This window comes from Colletotrichum siamense (genome assembly GCF_013390195.1).
Source record: "Colletotrichum siamense strain Cg363 chromosome Unknown KSG_Cg363_contig02, whole genome shotgun sequence".
In the NCBI taxonomy this organism is placed as follows: domain Eukaryota; kingdom Fungi; phylum Ascomycota; class Sordariomycetes; order Glomerellales; family Glomerellaceae; genus Colletotrichum; species Colletotrichum siamense.
In genome coordinates this window covers 6,876,002-6,898,240 of record NW_023501015.1, presented here as the reverse complement: position 1 = coordinate 6,898,240, position 22,239 = coordinate 6,876,002, and the positions used below count along the sequence as shown (strand labels likewise).

Genomic DNA, 22,239 nt, shown 5'->3' with positions numbered 1-22,239 from the left:
GGCTCGTGAGGAGTGAATTGGCCGTCGGAAAGAGCTTTTTGGGACTAGGCTACTGTCACCTTATATTTGCCTTCGACAGACTTGCAAAACGCTCGGATTCACTCGCGCAGGCGGCTCGTCCGTGTGTATAAATCACGACCGGAACGCGCCGTTTTCTAGGTTGGCGAGAAAGACAACAATAAGTCCCATGAGAAGGTTCCATGGTAAGGACATTGACCAAGATCCCTACAGGCAGGTCAGGGGATCATCACTGACGGGTGTAACATCTGGTGAAGGTGAATTCAGTCGACCCCCTCCGCTCTGTCCATCATCGTCTGTCCTGCTGGATTGAGTGTGTATTCTGATGAAAGCTACGTCTGTCTATCCCTCTCACACAAACTTGTTGGTTGGAATTAAGATGCCGCTGCCCTCCAATGCATCGACTGGCACAAGGTTGAATTCTCTTCACATTGCCCTGTAATGGGTTGATTGCGTTAAAGAAACGTCAAGCAGACAAAATAACACGGTATTATATACCTATTCGCTTTTGGTTGCTCCCTCAGTGCTCGCGTAAACAAGGTCTGATGAGTATTATTGGCTTGTTAGTCCTATGAGATACTGCTGTATACGGTACCGAAACTCAAAGGCCAGATGCTGCTCATCCATCGAGACACCATGCAGCCGCAAAACCATGCCTGACGCCGTCACCGTCACCGTCACAACTATTAGAATGAGTATATATATGACAGCTTTTCTGCTCGTTCCAGTCTCGGCAGACAATGCGTTCCTCCCTTGCAGTATGAAGCAGTCAATGGTAAGCAGCGTCGCAAACCAGTTCATCGGCTGGAAGCAGTCGAAAAGGAGGCTTTCCATATCCTACAAACTTTTATCTTACCTTCGCTGGTCATGATTCTTTCTTTCGCATTCTATATCTTCAACAAGAATACGTGAGATCGAGGTGGTCTGTGGTGAGCTAATGCAGCTCATTATAGGTAGTAAGATATGACGCATATCGTGTTAGAAGATACAGGGGAGCCAGACGAGCCATAATCGTGGCACGAACGCTTGATTTGGGGGTTGCGAAGCCCAACAGTCACACATTGGAAATTTATACTTGGACTGAGGCATCTGGCAGTAGAAGCACTCACGTCACGCTACGTCTGAGAACCAAGAGTGACGACAAAAACAAAATTGGTATGGCTTTTCTACAAGCTAGCATCATCATCACTAGCTACAACTTGGCTGGGACATTAGACATTGCTATCCCGCCAACTGAATTCTCACTTCCTTGGATTCACGCGTACTTGTTGGCGACGAGCCACTCCTTCAGAGAAGCGGCATCACGCTCGCGGTAAGCGGCGCGACCGCGCACCTTGTCTTTGACAGTCTCGAGGGTACGGCTGAAGGCGCTGGTGTCCTTGTCGGCGAAAAAGGACTCGATGTCCTTGACGGAGTCGAAGTCGGTGAACTTGCCGAGCGAGACCTGGATGAAGCGGTCGACGACGATGGGGTTGCTGAGCTTCTCGACGCAAGCCTCCCAGTTGTTCTTGAGGTAGTCCCACTGCAGCTGGCGGGCGACGGAGTTGCCGGCAAAGGCGGAGCCGAGCATGTGCATGTCGGCCGAGGGGATGGAGTCGGAGGCGGGGGCCGGGGGAGACTTGTTCCAGAGGAAGGGGAGGAGGGTCTTCTTGATGATTTCGGTGTCGCGGACGAAGCCGAGGTTGGAGAGGCAGACCTCCTTGCCGTCGATGGCGGGGGTGGTGAACCATTCCTTCTTCAGGACCTCGACGGCGCGGGCGGTGTCGTTCTTGACAGCGACGCGGAAGACGGGGGTACGGAGAGCGGGGTGCAGGGGGTTGGCCTTGGGGTCTTCAACCCAGGCATTGAAGCGCTTGGTAGCCTCCTCGGTGACGGCGGCGTGGCCGTTGACACCGGCGGTGAGGAGGAGCCTCTTGCGGAGGAGGCCGTCGAGGTAGCTCTCGCTCTCGGGGAACTCCCAACCGTACTTGGCAACAGCGTCGTTGATGAGCTTGAGGGTGAAGGTCTCGAGGCCCTTCTTGATAGTCTCGTCATCGGCAAAGATGGACTTGACGAGAGCGATGGAGTCAAGGATCTGGCTCCAGACGAGGTAGTTGTCCTCCTTGGCGAAGCCCTGAACGAAGGACAGGAGGGCGGCGGTGGTGCCGTAGCCGGAGAAGGCAAGGTCAGCGGCGGAGCCGATGATGGAGATCTTGTCCTCGGTGCTGAGGCGGTCAAGCTGCTGGCCGAGCTTCAGGAGACGCTCAGGGGGGTAGTTGACACGGTAGAAGCCGGAGGCACCAGAGTTGAGCTTGTAGAACTCGGTGTCGACGTCACGGATGGTGTCCTCCTTGGTCTCCAGGGAAAGGGAGGTGACGCCCTTGGCGCCAACCTTGCCCTCGAGCTCAAGAGGAATCCACCAGGTGGTCTCGTCGTCCTCGGGCTTGACGTCACCAGTGGACAAGAAGCGAGACTGCTTGACAGAGATCTGACCGGGCTCCTCGGCAACGGTCAAGACGGGGTGACCGATCTTGGAGATCCAGGGACCCATGAGCTTGTTGACGTCCTTGCCGGAAGCCTCGCTGAGGGCATCCCAGAGAGCCTTCGTCTTGGCGTTGCCGTACTGGTTGGCGATCAGGTAGTTAGAGACACCCTTCAGGAAAGTGTCGACACCCAAGTGGTTGGCAAGCATGCGGATGGCAGAGCAGCCCTTGAGGTAGCTGATGTGGTCGAAAATCTGGTTGACGTCCAAGGCGTCCTTGACAGGGACGTGGATAGCGTGAGAAGCGCGGATACCGTCGAGCTTGAAAGCCATCTCCATACCCTCGTTGACGAACTGGGACCAGACCTGCCACTCGGGGTGCAGGTAGTCGGTAGCGTGCCATCCAACCCAGGTGGCGAAACCCTCGTTGAGCCAGAGCTCATCCCACCAGTCCATGGTCACCAGGTTGCCGAACCATTGGTGAGCCAGCTCGTGGGCGACAACGTAGGCGACGCGGTTGCGGTAGCGGGCTTCGGAGGTCTTCTCGTCGAAAAGAACAGCGGTCGTGCGGTAGGTGACGAGACCCCAGTTCTCCATGGCTCCGTGGGTGAACTCGTGGACGGCGAGGAGATCGGCCTTGGGCAGGGGGTACTCGATGCCGAAGATGTCGGAGAAGAAGTCGATGATGCGGGGGGCGTGCCACAAGGCCCAGCGACCCTGCTCCTTGAGACCACGGGTGGTGTAGACGCGGACGGGGAGCTGCTTGCCGTTGTAGCGGCGCTCGGTGAAGTCCTCAACGTACTCAAAGTCACCAACGGCCCAGGCGAGCAGGTAGGTGCTCATCTTGGGGCTAGTCTCGAAGGAGATCATTTGCCAGCCGTCGCGGGTCTTCTTGGTCTCCTTGACGGGCATGTTGCTCAGAGCGACCTGGTCCTCAGGAACCTCAATCTCAAAGTCGAAGGTGGCCTTCAGGTTGGGCTCGTCGAAGCAGGGGAACGCACGGCGGGCATCGCAGGACTCGAACTGGGTGCTGAACATGTAGTGCCACTCATCGTCGCGGGGAACGGACTTGGCAGGCTCGACGGTGGGCTTGTACTTGCTGCGGTAGAAGCCGGCCATGTCATTGTTGATGATACCCTCGAACTCGATGGTCAGGACAGCCTTCTGGGCCTGGGGGATCTCCTCGTCAAAGGTAACGGTGGCGCGCTGCTGCTTCTCGCCGTAGCTAAAGTTCTTGGACTCCCATGATTGCGTGGACTTGGTGTGGCCGACGGCGATCTTTGCGTCGAGGAGCTTGATCTCGAGGGCGTTGAGGACGATTTCCTTGGTGGGCTTGACAACTTCGGCGTCGATGCTGTTCGGGGGCAGAACATCCATCAGCACGTGCTCGGGGATGGAAGCTCGAGCTGGAGCGGGGTGAGGGGCAGGGGACAGTTACTTACGTCACGGTTCCCTTGTAAGTCCAGTCCTTGAAGTTCAAGTCGCGGAGCGACAGAACGTAGTGGGAGGGCTTGATAGAGTCGGGGAGCACTTCGCGATCCGCCATGTTGCCGACTCTGCTGGCGTAGAGGGCCTTGTCTGAGGTGGTGATGGTCGAGCAGTAGAAGCGAGCAGAGGATGCGGGGAAGAGAGGTCGAGAGCTGTTGCTGTTTGGGGCAAGGAAAGTCAGTCGACTTTAAAGGGCGTCTGGGTGATTAGATGAAGGGAAGCAAAGGAAATGAAACAAGGGCAATAGATCGAGCAGAAGCTGTAGCTCCACTAAGCGTCCTTCCTACTTGGGAGCTGGCGAGCGGCAAGCGGCAATGGAACTTCTGGAACGGTGATGATGTGGGTTCAGTGTTGCTGCAGTGGTTGGCGATGCAACTGGTAACAGAGTTCCAGAGTGGGACCTGCCTGATGCTCCGAGGTGAGGGGCACAACGAGGGGCAACAAAAGGTCCCTGCATGGGTAAGGTTCCCTTCCCTTGGCCGACCTCACCCACTGCTCAGCACCTTACCGTAGGTAACCTAACACCACCTACGGCTAGCCACACAGCTGCTCTAGCGCCACTGGTGGGCTCATGGGAGGAGCTCTCGGTTACCTAACGCGACCAGAGGAATGCGACAATCTAAGGTACCCGGAATTGGGACCCAAGAAAGACGGAGACGCGGGATCAAGAGCCTCGGGACACACAAAGAAACGACGGGATAACGTACCGAGAGTAGACGGGGCCATTGCGGGCAGCCTTCCACACATTCGGGGTTGACCAGAGAGAATTATCCGTAGCAGTAGTGGCAGCAGTCTTCTTGAAGACTGAGGGCGTGCTGGAAAAGTGGCGTCTGAGGCCTATGTTATACAAAGACGAAGTGAAAGACGGGACGGGTGAAGCAAATGAAGAGAACAACACTGAGTTGCGGGCGAAACCTGGGGTAGCAGAAGGGCTGGTGAGGGACGCCGAGATGGCGCTCGCCTTCAGCTCCAACCCGCGTGCCCAGCTTCGCCCGACCAGCTGCCCGATCGGGTTCATCCTGTGCCGGTCGACAGGGTAGACGGACGACTCTAGAGCTGATCAATAAGAGGCAGGTCGTGGCCGGTGTCTCCAACCATCGTCTGTCTGGCCTGTTGGTCGTGAAAATCTCTGATGAGACCTTCCCAGGAGACACACAGTCCACTCGGCCGGGTCGCCGCGGACGAAGCCCCTTTGGGAAGAAACCGGGGACTTTCTGGGTACGAAGCGAGGCTGTGGTGGCTAGTGCTCCCTACGCCGATGGCAAGCGAGATGGATACCGGGGTCGTATCCAAAAGTGCCATGCCATTCAAACAAGTTCCGTTCATGTGTGAATGTCGTTCATCACATAATTAGTAAAACGTTTGAGTAATCACGAGGTTGATGATATGTATATGATCATGATAATGCTCCATTCTGGCCATCTCTGTGTACCAAGACTACGCTGACCCGATAAGCTCTAGTGAACGCTTCCCAAGCACATCGTCTTCCGACGTGCAAACCCTCCCGTAAGAATAGTTCCTTCCCGACAATGACTGCGCTCTTCAACCCAAATGCTTCGTCCCATGCTTGTGGAAAATGTCGAAATCAACCGATCCTCATCCTGTAACGCCGGTCCCAGTCGAGCCAAATAAGTACATCATCATGTCATCAAGAAGAGTCTTGAAGAATGCGTCCTCCTCTACCCGTATATCGTACCATGCGTATGTTCATCCCCTCATTACAGACTTAGGAAGAAGATCCAAGGGCTGTCTCAGTTTCCGCAGCGACCTTGGCTGCTACTTCGTTCCACCAGGATCCGTGAGCCGCCTTGTCCACGGCCCCGACCTTGGATATCTCGTCGAGCATTTCTCGGACTTGTACTGCGAATTCGGCCAACCCCAGCCCGGCCAGTTTCTCCTGCGCGGTCGTAGCCGCATTCACCTTCTCCTTGGCTGACCCTGCTGCCAATCTCGTGTTGAGGTGGCCACGGAGGCGAGCAAGCAGGAGACGAAGCACTGGCTCCGTGGGCTCGACTCCCTTCCTGATGGAGTCCTGGCTGGCGTTGACCACCTTAGTCACCAGCGCTTTGAGATGCGTCTTGGTTGCTGCTGGCATGGACCTGCCGCCCTCGAGAGCCGCCATCACGCCCTGCACTGTTGATTCGATCTTTTCGTGGTCTGATTCCAGAACTGTCATGATTCGCGTTGCCTCCGTTTTCCATGGCGCGCGCACATCTCGCTTCAGAAGGTTCTTGCACTGCAGCAAGATTGCGCCGGTGGTAACGATCCGCTGCGAGGCAAGCGAAAGCCGCGTCATCCGCTTGTAGTCTAAGAGCAGCATCTCAGGGACCTTGTCCTTGGGGATTGGCGCTGGCTGGGTGAATGCGTCTACAAGCATCTGGGCGTAAAACTTGTCATCCGTCGGTCGAGATTTCGGGTGGTTGATGCCCTCAGGGTCACGCTTGCGAACCTCGGCCAGAACCTTTGAACGAGCCGCACGCCACGCTGCCTCCGCTGTCTCCAAGCCGTGCTCGCCGTTCTCTAAAGCAGACCCGAACCTCTTCTTCTCATACTCTGGGGCAGACTCTATGAGTTGCGGTGCTGCCGTGGAGAAGATATAGTTGACATAATCGCAAAGCATCAAGTCCACAAACTCCGTCAACGCTTCAACGCGGTCGACCAAGGTTCCTTGATGAAGTTTATTGTTCACCAGATCCTTTGCCTCCTCGTCGCGGAAAGGAGCACACAGCTTCGGCAGGAGAGATGCCATGGAGGCAAAGAACTTCTCATAAGAAAAGCTGCCCATCTGGAACTGGCGCTCGGCGACCTCAACATCGAGTATCTCGCCTATGGTATTATGCATGTAGGCGCCGGGCTTCACCAGCCTCTGCAGGTTGTCTTTGAAGTACCTCATCATAATGATGAAGATTTCGAAGCTGCCATCCAGATTATTCTGTTCCATGTTGTATCGCATGCCAGCAAACAGAGGAATCTGCTGTAGAGTTCGGTGCTCCCGGAACTCGGTTGCGGGAATGCGATATTCACGGTTGATGGCAAGCTCATGAACCACAATTCGGTTATCTGGAAGCAGGCCGCTCAGCCCAGGCTTCATCTCGATAGGCTGTGGCTTGACATGGCCCTTCGCAGGAGTTGGCGGCGGCGTCAATGTCTGCGACACCGGGGACACAAGGCTTTCGGCTGTAGCAGAAGCTTCTCCTGGAGCGTTCTCGGCCACGCGAGGCTTCATGTCGCCAGTAGGCTTCTTGGCTGCTCGCGCCTTTCGTGCTTTGCGGACAGCATCGGCAATCATCTTTTTGCCCTTCTCTTGACCGGCCAGCTTCTTGATTCGGACAATCAGCTGGATCTGATTGCTCTTGATACTTTCCCGGTACTGATCAGCAGCCGCAACATCCGTGCTCTCCTGAACTGTCTGCAAAATCTGGTCTAGCTCCACGAACTGCATCAGCATGACTTGCACAAGCGACTCCGAGTCGCGCGACTTCCAGGAGAGGAACGCGTTGGCAAAAGTGGCGTAGATCTCGGGCAGGGCACTCCGCAGGCTAGGTGGAGGCGTGTAGTTGTTGGCAGCTGTCAAGCGTGACAGGATGTTCTCGAAGGAAATGAGGAGGTCTCGGGCTTTGGTCACGAGGTCCTGCAACTGGGGATTAGCCAGGTCATCACGGGGTATCGGTTGAGGCTGCAGTAATCCAACCTGTTCCGGTTCCCCCGTGCCGTCCTTGTTGCTAAGGACCTGAGTGGGATGGCCTAGGATTAGAAAGGCGCTGAGGAAGGTCCTCACGGCCGCCATTTCGTCGACCGATCCCGGGTCACCCTCCTGCAAACCACAGATGCGAAGGATGCGGGCAGTTCCAACAACAACTTTATCCTGGGCCAGCAGCTCGAGGACCTGATCAAAGGACGTGTCCCGCACGCCGTCGATGGTGAGGCCTAACTCGGAAAAGGCGGCCACAGCCTTCTTTCTGATGTGGCTCCTGTACCACCACTGCAGCCTTGACGCAGCAGCAGCCTCGGTCAACGCCGGAGTCTCCTTCTCGGCGACTTGCGGGAGGGTCTCGGTCGGTTTCCGAGATACCAGACTCTGACCGCGAACTCTCTTGGTCGCAGCGGTTCTGTTTTTCAGCTCCTCCCTCCTCCGCTCCGCTTCGGCCAAGCGCTCCTCCATCTGGACGCGGAGCTTGACCAGCTCGCGCTCCCTCTTCTCCTTCATGGTTTCGGCGACAGCCTTGGCCCTCTTGACCTCTTCAGCGCAAGAGGCCACGATCTCTGCCAGATTGCGCTCCCGCGCCTGCTGGGCAGCAATGGCGCGCTCCTCAGACACCGAGGTATCGCGGTGGGTGGCCTTGGCCATGGCGGCTCTCAGACGAACCTTCTCCGCATGGGCAGCTCGGTCGGCGAGGCGCGCTTTTCGGTCTTCAAGGAAGGACGTGCGCCGGAGGTGCTGTGCGACATGCTTGCTCTGTGGAGCCCCAAGACGGGTGAAGGTCTGGGTGGAGGAGCAGCGGGAATGGGCAGAGGAGATGGAGTTGCGGCGGGAGGAGGCAGCTGAGTCCTTGCGACGAGTCTGCGACGGTCGGTAGAAGCGGGCGGCGATGTGTGGAGGCGGGGTGAAGATGCGGCCATCGCCATCTTCTACCTCCTCGTCAGAGTTTGGTGGCATAGAGAGGTCGACATCTGCGGCGTCGAAATCTGACGAGGGAGAGCCAACTGATTCCTCCAGGTTGTACGATGGGTCGGTGAGGTCTGCCGAAGGGCGACGCATGCTGACGGCGTGCCTGGCTTCGATGGTATGGGGTTCGAGCGGTTGTTGTGTCGCAGTCGCGGGGATAGACGATAAACAATGTCTAAGGGGGTATGTAACGTCGAGGTCGTCGAAGAGCAAGAAGGAGTCGCTTGAAACTTGACAGGTCTAGTGATATCGGTTTGCTGACTGAAGGGAACTGTCGAGCAGTGTTTCTGTCGGTGGTGGTGGTAGTCACGGTGGAAGGCAAGGCGGCGTTGGCCCAACACGGTAAAATGGTGATTGATTGATTGAAGCCTGTATTGAGGGGAGGAGCGAGTGTGCGACCAGAGTCGATAACAACGGCGAAATGCGCTGAATAAGAGGCCGCTCTACAGGCGGAACTCAAGGATACAGACGAGGTATACGAGCGAAACCAAAAAAAAGGTTGGGAGAAGTGGTGTCTTGGTCGACAGACCGTGGGATGGGAAATCGAGATGGTTCAGGTCGGAGGGTGGTAAATCATGGCTGGAGCTGGTGCAGGTGCAGGTGCAAGTGCGGGTGCGGGTGCTTGGTGCGGGCGGATGCGTTGGGTGTGGGTTGCAGGTGCAGCAGGCAGGGTCAGTATCAGCCTTCATTCAGCAAGGGCGACCAAACACCGTCAATCAAGTTTCGAACTTTTTTTTGGGGCGGCTGGGCTTCGTTTGGACTGGGCTGGGCTGGCTGGCTTGAGGTGCTGGGCCGGGCTCACTCGGCAGGGCGGGCTGGTAGTGCGTGCCTACCTAGGTACCCTACCCAGTACCTTAGTGGAAGGTGGTGGTGATGGTGCAGTGCAGCAGCGGCAGAATGACCTACGGATACCTAGGTACCTACCCAAAACACCGCGCCAATGAAGAAAAGTCTGAGGTGCTGCTAGCCAAAAGGGACGAACCCACGGCGCTGGAATGACGGAAGCTTCCAGTCGCATTTGCCCACTGTATGCTCTCCATTCCGCTGCTCTGCCTGCTGACCGAGCACACCTCACCTTCCTTGCCGCTCCACTGGATTGTGAATGGCGGCATTGAATTGCACAGGATCTGCAGGTATGACAAACATTGCGCTATCCACCAGATGGCTCTAGCGGCCCTTCCATCTTTGGCGAAGCAAGTGCCTCTCGTGTCCCACCATCTCCATCCCCTGTGAAGGAGACGTCCCGGTCTTGTGTTGAGGTGAGTGAGCATTTTGTCCCATTCGAGGCATGGACGGAACAACCGGGGGTTTGCTTATCCCTGGTCTCCCATCTGACATTGCAAAGGGGATACTCGCCTTTGAATCATCCAGGACTCCTCCCCTTGGCCTTCTGATCACAAATGACGTGCCTCCTCTCCACATCCCCGGAAACTCTCAGGAGCTGAGTAGCCGTGCTGTCGCATTGCACGCAATGTCGCGTCTCGTCGCATCGCAGGATTCTGAATTCTACTTTACCTCAGGTTAACTTACTCTAGGGTGCAAGATCGTGAGCCAGTCCGCTTTAGGAAAGGCGCTGGCGTCATAGGACGCCGATAATACGACTCGAGTCACGTGGAAGGCCCGGCCCCGTGGTCGACGACCACCGGCCGCCACCTCACGGGCACTCCCAAGCGGCTGTGGCGCGGTCCGACGAACCTTGCCCCTCTTCCAGAAACCCCACGGCCGTCCGGTCCGTCGCAGCGACTCCGATAGCCACCACCACCACCACCACTACTACCACTTCGTATTGTAGTCCCAACGGTTTGGCGCCCTTAGCGACACCCATACTTATAGTACCAGTATCGCATCGCATTCGGGAGCCAGCCTTGTTGCTAGACTCGGCACTACTCCGAGGACATGATCATCCTGCATGAGGCCGTCCTATCCAAGGACTGGTAAACCGGTGCCATGTGGTCTTTGGCTCGGTGGCTTGAAGTACAACTCCTCGTGAGCTATTCGAATCCTTGGCAAATTGTTTATCAAGCACGGTATCGAAGCTCGGCTTGCCGATCATCCTTTGCATGGCCCTAGCATTCGCCCTCTTTATCAATGTTTCAGACGACTCAACGATGGCGTTCAGAGACAAAAGATAGCGTCGGAGAAGCCAATCATGGGAGTAAGACACCAACCTCCTTCATTTCTGCCGCTACAATCTACGAAGCTCCAAACTTCTGTCACTTTGAGGGTCTCTGCTATTTCGGACACTATGCTGGTGCTATTTCGTGGTCTCCAATGCCTTACACAGGCAGGAGTATTGCCCCGCAGCTTCTCGTCCCGCGGTTTCCAAGTCCTCCCAACGACTATTTTTTCATGAGGATGTGGACTTTGTCAATATCCGCACCTGCAGCTCATCTTTACCCAGTCGATTTTGCTGTGAAAGTCCAAACTGTTGGATCCTTAAGAAGACGTCTTGTCCAATTGTGGTGATAACAGAACTCGTGTTAGGGAGTGCTCAAACACAAGGTTTAAACGTCTTTCAGCGCATTCATTTAATTTTAGGTTCGACCATAAGCCTCGAAGAACGCTGCTGAGAACCGAACATTGGGATACGACTCTTGTCAGAACGATGTTCGAACACTCAAATTACACTAAGAACTCTCTCAGCGACTGGCTCTTCCTACACTGACGAGGGTTCATTCACGGGAGAATGCGCGCGTCCGATGGTACAGAAAGAGAAATCATTCAGGTATAATAAGCCCGTATCATAACTTCGAATGTCGGTCTAATCAACTTGTAACTCTGGGTCCCCAAGATCGACTCCTGGGACAAGAAATGAATGGAGCATGATTTGAGCCGCCGTGCATTGCAAGCATGCTAAACTGTTAGTGTCGGCTTAAACCAGACTTCGGTGTCGAGGTGAGATGTTGAAGCCACCGGGAGGTAGCCATGCCTAACGACCGAACCACACACCTCCACCAGTTCCTTCCGTATGCCTTCACTTCGTGTCCCTTATCCCTTTGTATCCTGCATTTAATAAGGCGGAATACTATGCAGACGCTTCCCAGTGAGTAACGTTCCATGGCTGCTTCACACAAGGATGCGGCTCAGAGATTCGAATTTCACAAGAAATCTCAACAACTTCTCAAACCACGTATCAAAACTCTGGACCTCAAACGGTTCAAACTGTGTTTCCCATTCTTGAGATGTTAGTTCTATGACTGATATAGGGACTCCGTAGAACCGATGTCGAAGATCGCCTCACGTATGAACCTGCGTCTGTTCCACTGAATTCAACAAGGCCGAGACAGCCACGGAAACTACGCAAGAGCTCGTAAGTCGGGCACTTCTGTAGCAGAAACCAGTGAGTCGGTCCTAGATATAACGCACTCCTTGTTTGTATGTCCTCTAGAAACCGCAAATCGAAGCGGACCAGAACCAAACATGGATAAATACCTTCCAGACTGTGGTAGCCGTGATAATACAAGGAGCCCTCACCAAACTCTTGTTCAACATGGCCCGTAATGTACTGTTTCTGACGCCAACAGGTGTGGTCAGAAGCGATAGCAACTGAATAAGACAGCGACCAGAAGAAATGAAGGACGACAGCGATGCACAGATCCTTTGGAGACTCGGGATCGGTCAGTTCGAGGCGAGTCTCAGAACAGATTCGCGATGAAAAAATGCCGTCTCTGCCTCAAGTATTGAATCCCTAACGACGACTTCTACAGATAGTATTTGCCGATGTCATGTCAGCACCGAACGAGCCGATCTTTATATAGTCGTCGCAATGGACGCATCCAACCCTTACGACGGCGGTCTCTGGCCCAGTTCGGAGGTCACCTCATATCGATCCCGCGGGCACAACGGCATCAAGCACTATTTTATAAGGCGACAGTCCAGCATTAAAGATCTTTCAACGCACAAATCACTTTTGTTCGATTCTCTGATTGACGAATTGGATAGGAAAGCATTCTAGCTGCCCAAGCCCCTGACACTCCCTCTCTAAAGCGAGTGCCAAGCTCTAGGCAACCACCATCCCTTCTTTATTCATTCACATAATCCAGAATAGATGATGGATACACAAGGCAGATTCTCCTCAGAAGCTTGGGATCGGCCAACGCCAGCTTCATGCTCCTCCCGGAAGCATACCGTCGCCAAACCGCAGAAGACAAACAATATAGCAAGTCCCCATCAATGCCATGGAGAAACAAAACACGTTGGAAATCTTAAAAAAACTATTTGCCTCCTAATTCGATCGCATATAACATACGCTGACATTCTGAATCTTCAGCTCCAGAAGACAGAGATGTGTGCTATGTCTTCGACTCACATTCCTGATATCCATCAACCCCCTGTCTTCCCCCGTGAAAGTTTTATTGCGTCCCTTATGTCGGTGGCCCTTCCACTCTGCTTCGACACAGCGTCTTTCAGGGTTTATTCGCCTGGAGGTATCCATATTATCAAAAGGCGAGGTACATCGGCGAAGAAAGGTAGCCACGCCAAATGCGATAACCTGAGATGTCGCCTCTTCAATGGCACCCACAACACCAAGCGCTCAATTATCCCATAATACGTCAAGCGGCTGGCGATGTGGCAAGAGTATATCACTAGCACAGCTCTCATCACACTTCAGTAACGCTCAGGTTGATGGATGCGACATAAGTTCGTCATTTCAAGAGGGCAGCTGCGTGCGCCGGCCCCTCTATGCTCATATTCGGTCAACGCCTCTAGTATACAAAGTCCAAGGACCGACCGCAGCCTGATCCAAACATGCCGGTGCCAATGTAGGTAGGCACACAATAAACCCATGTATCATACGGGATGCGTTCGAATGCCCCAACGCCGTTCCTCATGCCCTCAGCCCGATCCCCGAGCTATTATGTCCGTGTTGCCTGTTGCCGTGAAGAAAATCAAAATGCAAAAGATGCTCCCATTACTCGCTGATGCTGGCACCTTCCGCCATCCAGGGGTATCGCATTACGATTCCGCACGAGTCCAATCGTTTCCCCAACCATTTACTCTGGTCGGGTCATCATTAATTGTCGCTCCTCAGTTGTAAACTTCCACTTCGAGCCCGCCCCCCTTTTGTCTCTTCGTGCAGTCTCCACACATACTCGACAATAGTTTCGTAGCAAAGAACATACTGCCGCAAGCTTTGCACCATGCTAAGTCGCTGTTGTCGGAAATCCTCAACGGTCTTCTGTATCAGATCCATCGTGTCGCCATCCTCATTCAACCAAGCGGTGTCCAACGGGGTGATGTCAGGGGATCCACGGCGCCCCTCAGCGCTGGATCGGCGACTGCTGGGGTTGAAGTCGAACGTCTTTTCGCGCGGAGATACCTCCTCAGACTGCCCGCTCATCTTGATGTCACCATCCGAGTCTCTCTTTCTAACCGGCCTCGAGTTTGATTTGGCGTGTCGCTGTCGCTTCAGCATGTCGATAACACTGTCCACGGTACAGAAGGTTCCCGTTCGTCCGCAACCCGCGGAGCAGTGAACAAGCATTGGCCTGGACCTCGAGTTCATCTCTGGCTCGTCCGCAGACTCGGGCTCTGGTGAAGCTCTGACAGCAGCCACAGTGTCGACAGGCTTGGCGGACCTCTGCATTGAGTTCGCCAGCCTAACGAGTCCGAGGAGGTGGGAGGGCTGTGCCGGGGCGCCGAAATCGGGCCAGGATGGGTAGTGAAGGTGGGTAATCTCACGCATCGGCGCGAAGGGGTGTGCTGCGTGGGACAGAACAAACTTGCGAACAATGACATGAGGAGTCTCGCCTTGAGGCGGCGCGGGTGATGCAGCAGCGGCAAGACCGGTCATTGTGGTGTTAGCACGTCGACGACCAGCTTCCGCAGCCGCCGCGGCAGCCGCAGCTGAAGGCGCCGCCGAGCCTTGATTGTTGCGGTGCTTGTCAATGTCAAGGGACACCTTCTTTTCCGAGAGAAGCTTCAATTTGAGCAGGCCAAAGTCCCGGCCTTGCCAGTAGGGATGGCACTTGAGTTGACCGCCTTCCGATTCGGCGGTCAACATGACAATAACGCGCACATCCTGCTCCCAGATGACTGACCAGAAGTCCTGAGAAAATTAGCTTCGACTCGGTAATTGTAGAAGGACGGAAAACTTACATCGAAAGTTGCCGGCAGCGGGCCTTGGGTCGCAATGTACCTCTTGTTACTCCTTGACGCTTTGATGTGGCTGGCGTTGACATAATCGCACGCTCCTTCGGGGCGGCCTTGGAGTTTCACCCGCGCATGCTCGAATGGCAGAATGTCCTTGTAGCGGTTCTTGCCGCCCTTCTCGATACCGCAAAGCTGGGGTACTTTCTTGTCCTTCTGGTCCCCGCCAAACATGGAGTAAGCTGCCTTCATCCGCGACTGCTCCTCCTTCTCAATGCTCAAGAACTTATTCGAAACTTGCTTGCCGTGGTCGTTAGGCTTTGAGGCATCTCGGAGCCATCGAGGCAAAGTAGGTGACTCCAGGCCACTGGGCCGAGCGATGTCCAGTTGGCCCACACCATCGGCGAGATCCATGTTCTGGCGGATATTCGAGAAGAAAGGGTTGGGGTTGTTGCTAGCCATGGGTAGCATCACGCCTCCAATGACGGGTGCAATGCCGGGCCGGTTCCCCCCTTGATTGGCAGTTGATGGAGACGTGCTGTCGCCCTGGGGTCCATACCCCTCATCCACAAGCTCGGGATACTCATCTGCGAATGCTTTGAATCCGCCGCGCAGGATGTATGAGCCGCCCGTGTAACCCTCGTTGGTGAACTTCTTGATCATATTCATGCATGACACAGCATCACGCTTTTCCGCCGAGTGAGCATCATACACAACCAGGTTCTTGGTTTCTTTCCACTTTGAGAATCGCTCTTCATTGGTAGAGTTCTGGAAAGTCTGTTGCAGCTTGGTCAAGTTGAAGGTGGCCCGCTTCAAAAGCGTCGTCGGAATGCAGAGGTTGAGAGCGCCCTCAATACGCGCGTTGGCGTATTGCTGAGAGACTCTAAGATCCAAAAGCAGGAGCTCCGTATCAGAACTGCCGGCCTCGATCAGGCCCTTCAATTGCGCAGGAGAGATCAGTGACGGGCCAGACTCCACAGTCGGCGGCAGAGTCTCGGCTCTTGGATGCTTCGCCGCTGTACTACGTGGTGATGGCGGATCAACCTTGTTCTCGGAAATGGACATTCTCGGGTGGCGATCATCAACTTTTGACAGTGTCGTTCTACGCTCAAAAGGCGAGGGCGAATCAGTCGGCCTGGGTGACTCGAATCTCGGTAAATTCAGGTTCAGCATCATTGGAGGCGGGTTTATCGACGCCTCAGAGTTGCGCTTTGAGTCCGCCGAGCCGTAGGCCGAATCGGGGCCGTTCTCCTGCTCGACATCCATCCGCGCAGTGGGCCTCTCCTTGCTCGCCCGCGGGATCGAAAAGTCGGAAGCCGTGTCGCTCGCGTGGGTATTCCATCTTGGCGGGCGAGGGCGGAGGGTCGTAGGGTTCGGCGGTGCTTGCGGGAAGTGAGAAGAGGACAGACTGAAGCCCTTGCCGCGGTTCAAGTCTGCCTGGCGCTTGAAGGCCTCATAGTCGGGGTTAGCATCGATGGGGACCTGCTTGGGCAGAGCGGCGGCGAAAGACTTGACGGATGACGTCGGGGAGCTCCAGTTGTCTCGTGGCATCACAGAGGAGTCTCTGGGGTCAGCAGATTGGTCGACGACGAGGCCGAAGTAGTTGGGACTCGCAGCTCTGGGCTCGGCAGGTCGTGCTGGCGACAGTTTTTGAGGGGGAAGAGTCTGGCCAACGGAGTATGGCATTCTAGGAGAAGCAGCTGGTGTCGTTGGCTTTGGGCTCTTGACGGCTGCTGAGACGGAGAGCTTTGATTGTGAGTGTGAGTGGCTATGTGTCTGGCGTAGGCCAGGCGACGGCCTGCTCGCGGAATGGGGGGTCTTCATGGTGTAGTGGACGGATGTTGTCCCGTCAGTGCTCCTCTTGTCGACCATGGTTAGTGTGGTTGAAGGAGGTGACGTTTGAAATCAGGGTACGGTAGGATAGGTAGGTAGGTAGGTTGTCGAGGGGGGACGGAAGGTGCTTTGATGTGAGCCACGGATGCGCAGAGGGAGATGCTTCCGACGGCGGCCAAGTGATCAGGCCTTGAATCAATTATAGCGCCATTGCGGTATGGCGTTTGGGCGGGACGGTAAGTTGGTAGTGTAGAGGAAGGATAGGGTTCAGATAGATCGGAGGGATTGGGAATGGAAAGGGAGGGAGGGTGTGCGGAGGAGGCTCTTCTCTTTCAACAAAAGGAAGGAGGGAAGGCAGTGGGGGGTCTTTTAGGGAGGAAAGAAGGTTGCGGGGGGGAGGTTCTGACGTGACGGCACAAGTGGCGATCTGAACCCGGTACGGTAGAGGGAGGAGTGAGTGAGCGAGGGCAAGAGGTAAGGTATGGTAGGGTAGGGAAGGTAGTAGGTAGATAATAATAATAATAATAAGCAGCAGAAGGGCAGCAGTTGAACAGAGCAGAGACCGACTGAGTGACTGACTCCTCCCACCGCAGTATTCGCAAGAGGGTAGACGGAGCAGACAGACAGACAGACACCACCAGAGACTGGGAGAGCAAGAGATGCTTGCTCACTGGGGACACGGGATGGGGGTCCAAGGATCAATGTGACTTTTGACCGCGGCTGGGCTGAGCTGACAAGGAGTGTCGAGGACAGCGACGGACGGGGACAGGACCAGGCCGGGACAGGGTGGTGGCGTTCGGCGTCCCGAGATCCAGTTGTATGGGAAACCAAGAGACAGAGGCTCCTCCTCACTGCGAGATTGAGCGCGCAATTCAATGTCAATGGAAGGTAAGGTTCAGGTTCAGGATCTGGTTCAGCGCAGAGGCCAATTCAACGGCTGCTACTTGGGTTTGGAACCTGACGGGACAGTGGGCAAGTGGCCAAGGCAAACCAGGCCAGAAGGGCGCAGTGGAGAAATGGAAGAACAAGCAACCAAGACAGACACGAGGGAAAAGGAGGACCTGGTTGAGTAGGTGCTGTCTGCGTGTCTGGGGGGTGTGGTGGCAGGCAGGGCGGACAGCACAGGTCGAGCAGAAAAAAAAGGGTCCTTCCTGCTGGGAAAAACACTAGAGCTAGGGAAGGAACAAGAAGGGGAGGGGGGGGGGGGGGGGGGTCCCTGGGCGACAGACAGGGAGGGAAGGATCCTTGGGGGTGGGCGCAAAGACGGAGGGGAGAGGGGAGGCACGAAGAGGAAGAAAAAAAAAAAAAAAAAAAAGGAAAAGAAAAAGCCAGGTGTGGTGGTGGTGTCGCCAGCCGGGGCTCTCTTTCTCACGATGGGATGGGTTGGCGTGGTTCTGTTTTTGGAATCGTTTATCGTTGTGGTTTCTTTTTTTCTTCTCTCTCTCTCTCTCTACTACCTATGTATTGGATGGCGGACAGTTCTGGCCGTTGATGGATTGGATTGGTTGTTCTCACCAGTTGAAAAACGGCAACACAATACGATGTTCTGATCTGTTCCTCCCGGGTTGCTAAGGTATGAGAGAGGGTGTGGTGGGAGAAACGCAGGTGGTTGAACAAGCTCTGCCAAAAGTCTCCCACAGCTCGCTGAATACGCGCTTTACACTCTGGATAGGCAGGTACCCAAGGGCAATACTAACCAGAGACATGAGAGGGTGTGAGGCGAGGCATGGTACCTGTTGCCGTGGTAGTTCTGGTCCAATGCCAGTCACAGAGTTCCATGCCCTGAGCCCTGAGAAACCGACTGAACCACAGCGGAAAGACCACACAGAACAGAGAACAGAGGCGAAAGAGGCACATTCAGCGCGGCGAGAGAGAAACCGCGGGTGGAGAGAGGAAAGGGCAAAAAAGAGGGTGTCATGTCCGATGAGGTCGTGTGTCGTCCTGGACAGGAATGATCGGCGCCTTGGGGTTAGTTTGTGGAGACCCTGACCTCAGACCTGTTCAATACCTGAGGCTGGGGGGTGAAAAACAAGTAGATTATACCGTGCTGAACTAAGTGCTTACTGTGCACTTGCCGCCAAGTATTAGTCGTAAATGATTACCTCAGCCAGCCACACACTGTCCGGCTGCATTCAGATTTGCACAGGGCGTTGTGCCGTCCACGTCGTCATAGAATGGGGGCGCCTCCTTTGACCGGGTCAGCTTCGCACCCTCTGAGTGGCTGCCATTACGGTTGTGCGTCCCAGGAGGTAAAGCATGGCGCAAAGCTGGGCATCTGGACCCGTCCATTGTCGCGACCAAGTCGCGCCGTTGTACCTTTTATTCTCTCTGTATTTTTACCACTGTTTCCGAGCACACCTAGGTAAGTCGGTTTTTGAACAGATGGATGATCTGCTGAAAGTTCATTAGAGGCGTCGTGACGAAGACGGCGCGCTGGCGACGGAGTGGCCCGTTGAGATCGTGAGATTCGCGCCAAAAGCAAGAAAAGGATCCCCAATGAACCGCCAGACCACTCGTGCAGACGCCAACCGACGCCGGGCAGCTGCCAAACGGACTTGCAGAAACCTAGCACTCCAAAAGCAAGGCAGCGCAGGGACAGGCAGACGATGGATTTGTTGGAGGCGGCGCGCGTGAGACTGAGATCGGTAAGCTGGCAAGGTAGGGTCCAGGGCATAACGCACCACACCGCGCCGCCCACACGCACCAAGAATTACCTGGCCATGTGCTATATTGCTTGATTACTTGCTTGCTTGCTTACTACCACACTTATTTGCCAGTATCTAGGTCTCCTCACATTTAGTTGCGCCGTGTTTTGCATTCAGAACGAACAGCGCTGTGAACGGGCGTCTCCGGTGTCGTTGCAAAGAGCACTGCAACGATGGATACTTTGGCTGTACCTGCCCGGACTCTATCTGGCGGGTGGGTCCGCATTCAGTCGACGTCATACGGCCCATGTCCATTAGAAATCTAGCATCATCATCTCAATGTCGACCAGTCTGGACCCCTTTTCGACGCAAGCCCCCAGCCAATCGCGCCCTCCCATCCGTCCAGTGTGGGAGCACTGGCCGCTCGCCATACTGAGTACCTTCCCAGGAGTACCTCCTAGGGAGCGCGATCAGCAGCACCTCTGTCGACATACCCACTCGGGTGAAAAAAAAGAGCGCCGGTTTTCAGGACACACCTACTGAATAACCTTAGCTCCCTATACTTTACTTCGAAAATAAAATACTAAGTAAATATCAGAAAATAGAATAAGTTATGAGGATTCTACTCGTTATTTTTTATTAATAATACGTATAGTATAAGGCGGACTGTGGGATAGCTGAAGAGTAGGCTCTTCTGACGACTGGCGCTGCTTTTTTTCACCCGAGTGATACCTAACAGGCTAACACAGGCGACCACCAGCCCAGCCATTCACTTCCTTTACCGAGTCCAGGACATATGGGGTTCGGGGCACGCACATTGCTAGTTTCGTTTGCCTCTCTCGCCTCTCCATCACAGCGGATGGTGATCGTTTCACAAGAGGCGGCCGTTGGAACAAGACGACGACAGGCAGCAATGAGAAGCAAGCCCTCGAAAGCTATCAACTAACAGCAGCTCATAGCTTCGTCTTCTGCTTTTTCTGCCCCCAAACTCGCCGCCCCCTGTTGCCGGGCTTACTCTCGGGAATGACGTAGTCGAGCATTACGAACGGTCAGGTACCCGTCATCAATTCAGCTGACGTCTTGGGCTGGGGCTCCCGGCCGAATCGCACTGCGCAAACCCGCCAAAACTCTACTTTACGGGCCACAACTTGCGCGTCTCCAACTCTCTGCTTCTTTTGCTGTGCTGCGCTGCGCTGTGCCGCGTGCACTGGAGAGCTTCTTCGAGAGAGAGAGGGGGGCCGGGGGGGGACGCGATTCGCGGCATCATGTTCATCGAGGGCCTAGAACTATTCCATCAACTCTGTTCGAGTCGTGTACCTGGGCCGTGAGGCGGTAACGCACGCTGGAAACCAACTGACCTTGACACATTCTGCCTTTCAACCTGCTTTTTTCTGCCCGTTACCATCAACTTGGGACATTTGAGCAGCACATCCACGTTGTATTGCGAGGGTTCATGCCGGATCACCGCCGCCGCCGCCGCCCATCCAAGACAACCTTTTTTTTGGTTTTGGTTTTGTCTTCCAGGGTGCAAAGTTTGGAGAACAACATCGGGCAATGGAACATGCATACGCACATAGGTAGTGTACTTCTCTTAGTACGCATATGCGCCAGCCAGGGTTGCCACAACTTATTTCGCAGACCAGCGCGGCTGCCGTCAAGACCGGACGACAACAATCAGGCACACTTGAAACTTGGGAGACGCGGCCGCCGCCGCCGCTGGACGGTGAACATTCTTCCTTCCCAGGTGAACCCCCGAGCCCGAGCTTGGGGATGGAGCTGGAAAGCTGGCAGCTGGAGGCGTCAAGTTTCCAAGTTTTTTTTTTTTTTTTTGTTCCTCTCGGAGCTTCATCACGGGATTTGTTGGCACGCTGGGTTTTGGTTCCGCACCCTTAGTGCCTCCCGACTAAAACAATGCATCCATCTACCCGTCGTGAAGTTCGAGGAGTGCCATTAGCAAGGAAGCGTTGACAGGTAACGACATGAACGGGCAAGACGGATCCCCTTAGTGAAGCACGCTATTACTATTGAGCATAGGACCAGGCGCGCTCCAGTTCAGGATAGGAAAATGCTAAAAGTGTGGTGGAATGGGCCTGAATGAGTCGGGCGTCGGAGCCAGTTCCTGCTATGCCTGGTGTTCCGGGAAATTGCATTGGCTTTCCTTCCAAGGCGCGCAAGTGGGTGAGCGATCTTGGTTGTCTTGTCTTGTCTTGGATGTCTTGCCGTGTCTCTCCCGAGGAGACCTGACCTGACCTGACCTGGATTTTGGATCGAGTCCAACCAAGTACACGCACACCGCACAATTCTCATGTTCCTTGCCGCGATCTCCCAAGTTTCGAGTACCAGAGACGCTAGTGGGAACGCGCGCAGAAAAACAAGTATCGGATGAGGAGAAGGTACAGATAGATGCTGATGAGGGGCAAGTCCAAGGGCGAAGGGACTCGCGCCTCCGGTGGCTGTCGTTGGGGCTCCTCCGAAGTCCCGTAGTGTGCTTCAGGGACTTTGCTGAAGCCGATGTGCTGCTGCTGATCACCTTCCCAAGTATCCCAAGCTTGCCAAAAACTGTCCCATCTGAATTCTCCCATGTTACATTCCGCATCTTTCGCATTTCTCACCATCTTTCCCATCCTGCCCCCGTCTCCTCCCTTTCGAATCGCTGCTCCCCCCGTTGCCGTTGTCCTTGCCGTTGCCGTTTCCATTCCATCGGCTTTGGCTTCTGCCCGGGCATCCATCCACGCATCGCATGCCGTCCCATCCCATCCCATCCCATCCCATCCCACTTTGCTGCTGTTCCATTCTCCATGTCCATCTTTCTGTCTGTCCATCTGTCTCTCCTGCTTCACGCCCTCTTCTGCCACACCTGCCCGGTGGGTTTCTCCCGGACGGAGTATTGCTTCCTGCTTGCCGCGGAAGAGGACCCCCCCTCCCCCTCCCCTCCATGCCAATCTCATCCCATCCTAACGCATTGCATCCAACACGCGCTATTGAGTCTCCCGCCTTGTTTTCCCCCTTCACCGACACGAACATGGCCAGTTTTCCTC

The 22,239-nt window shown here is 55.0% G+C and overlaps 3 protein-coding genes across 3 annotated transcripts; all 3 read right to left on the bottom strand.

Annotated features, from left to right (window-relative positions):
• Positions 1-1,273: 1,273 nt before the first annotated feature.
• On the bottom strand, positions 1,274-4,985 carry CGCS363_v003804 (Aminopeptidase 2; the record flags this gene model as incomplete). The annotated part of the gene is made up of 3 exons (XM_036635653.1): positions 1,274-3,833; positions 3,922-4,125; positions 4,675-4,985. 3 exons carry the CDS (start codon positions 4,983-4,985, stop codon positions 1,274-1,276), a joined length of 3,075 nt encoding a protein of 1,024 aa, XP_036499165.1.
• A 708-nt stretch (positions 4,986-5,693) lies between these two features.
• Positions 5,694-8,726, bottom strand: TCP11L1 (T-complex protein 11-like protein 1; the record flags this gene model as incomplete). Its single annotated transcript, XM_036635652.1, has 1 exon — positions 5,694-8,726. The coding sequence occupies one exon, from the start codon at positions 8,724-8,726 to the stop codon at positions 5,694-5,696; it is 3,033 nt and encodes a 1,010-aa protein (XP_036499166.1).
• A 4,921-nt stretch (positions 8,727-13,647) lies between these two features.
• pyp1 (Tyrosine-protein phosphatase 1) lies at positions 13,648-16,595 on the bottom strand (the record flags this gene model as incomplete). The annotated part of the gene is made up of 2 exons (XM_036635651.1): positions 13,648-14,682; positions 14,733-16,595. 2 exons carry the CDS (start codon positions 16,593-16,595, stop codon positions 13,648-13,650), a joined length of 2,898 nt encoding a protein of 965 aa, XP_036499167.1.
• Positions 16,596-22,239: the final 5,644 nt, after the last annotated feature.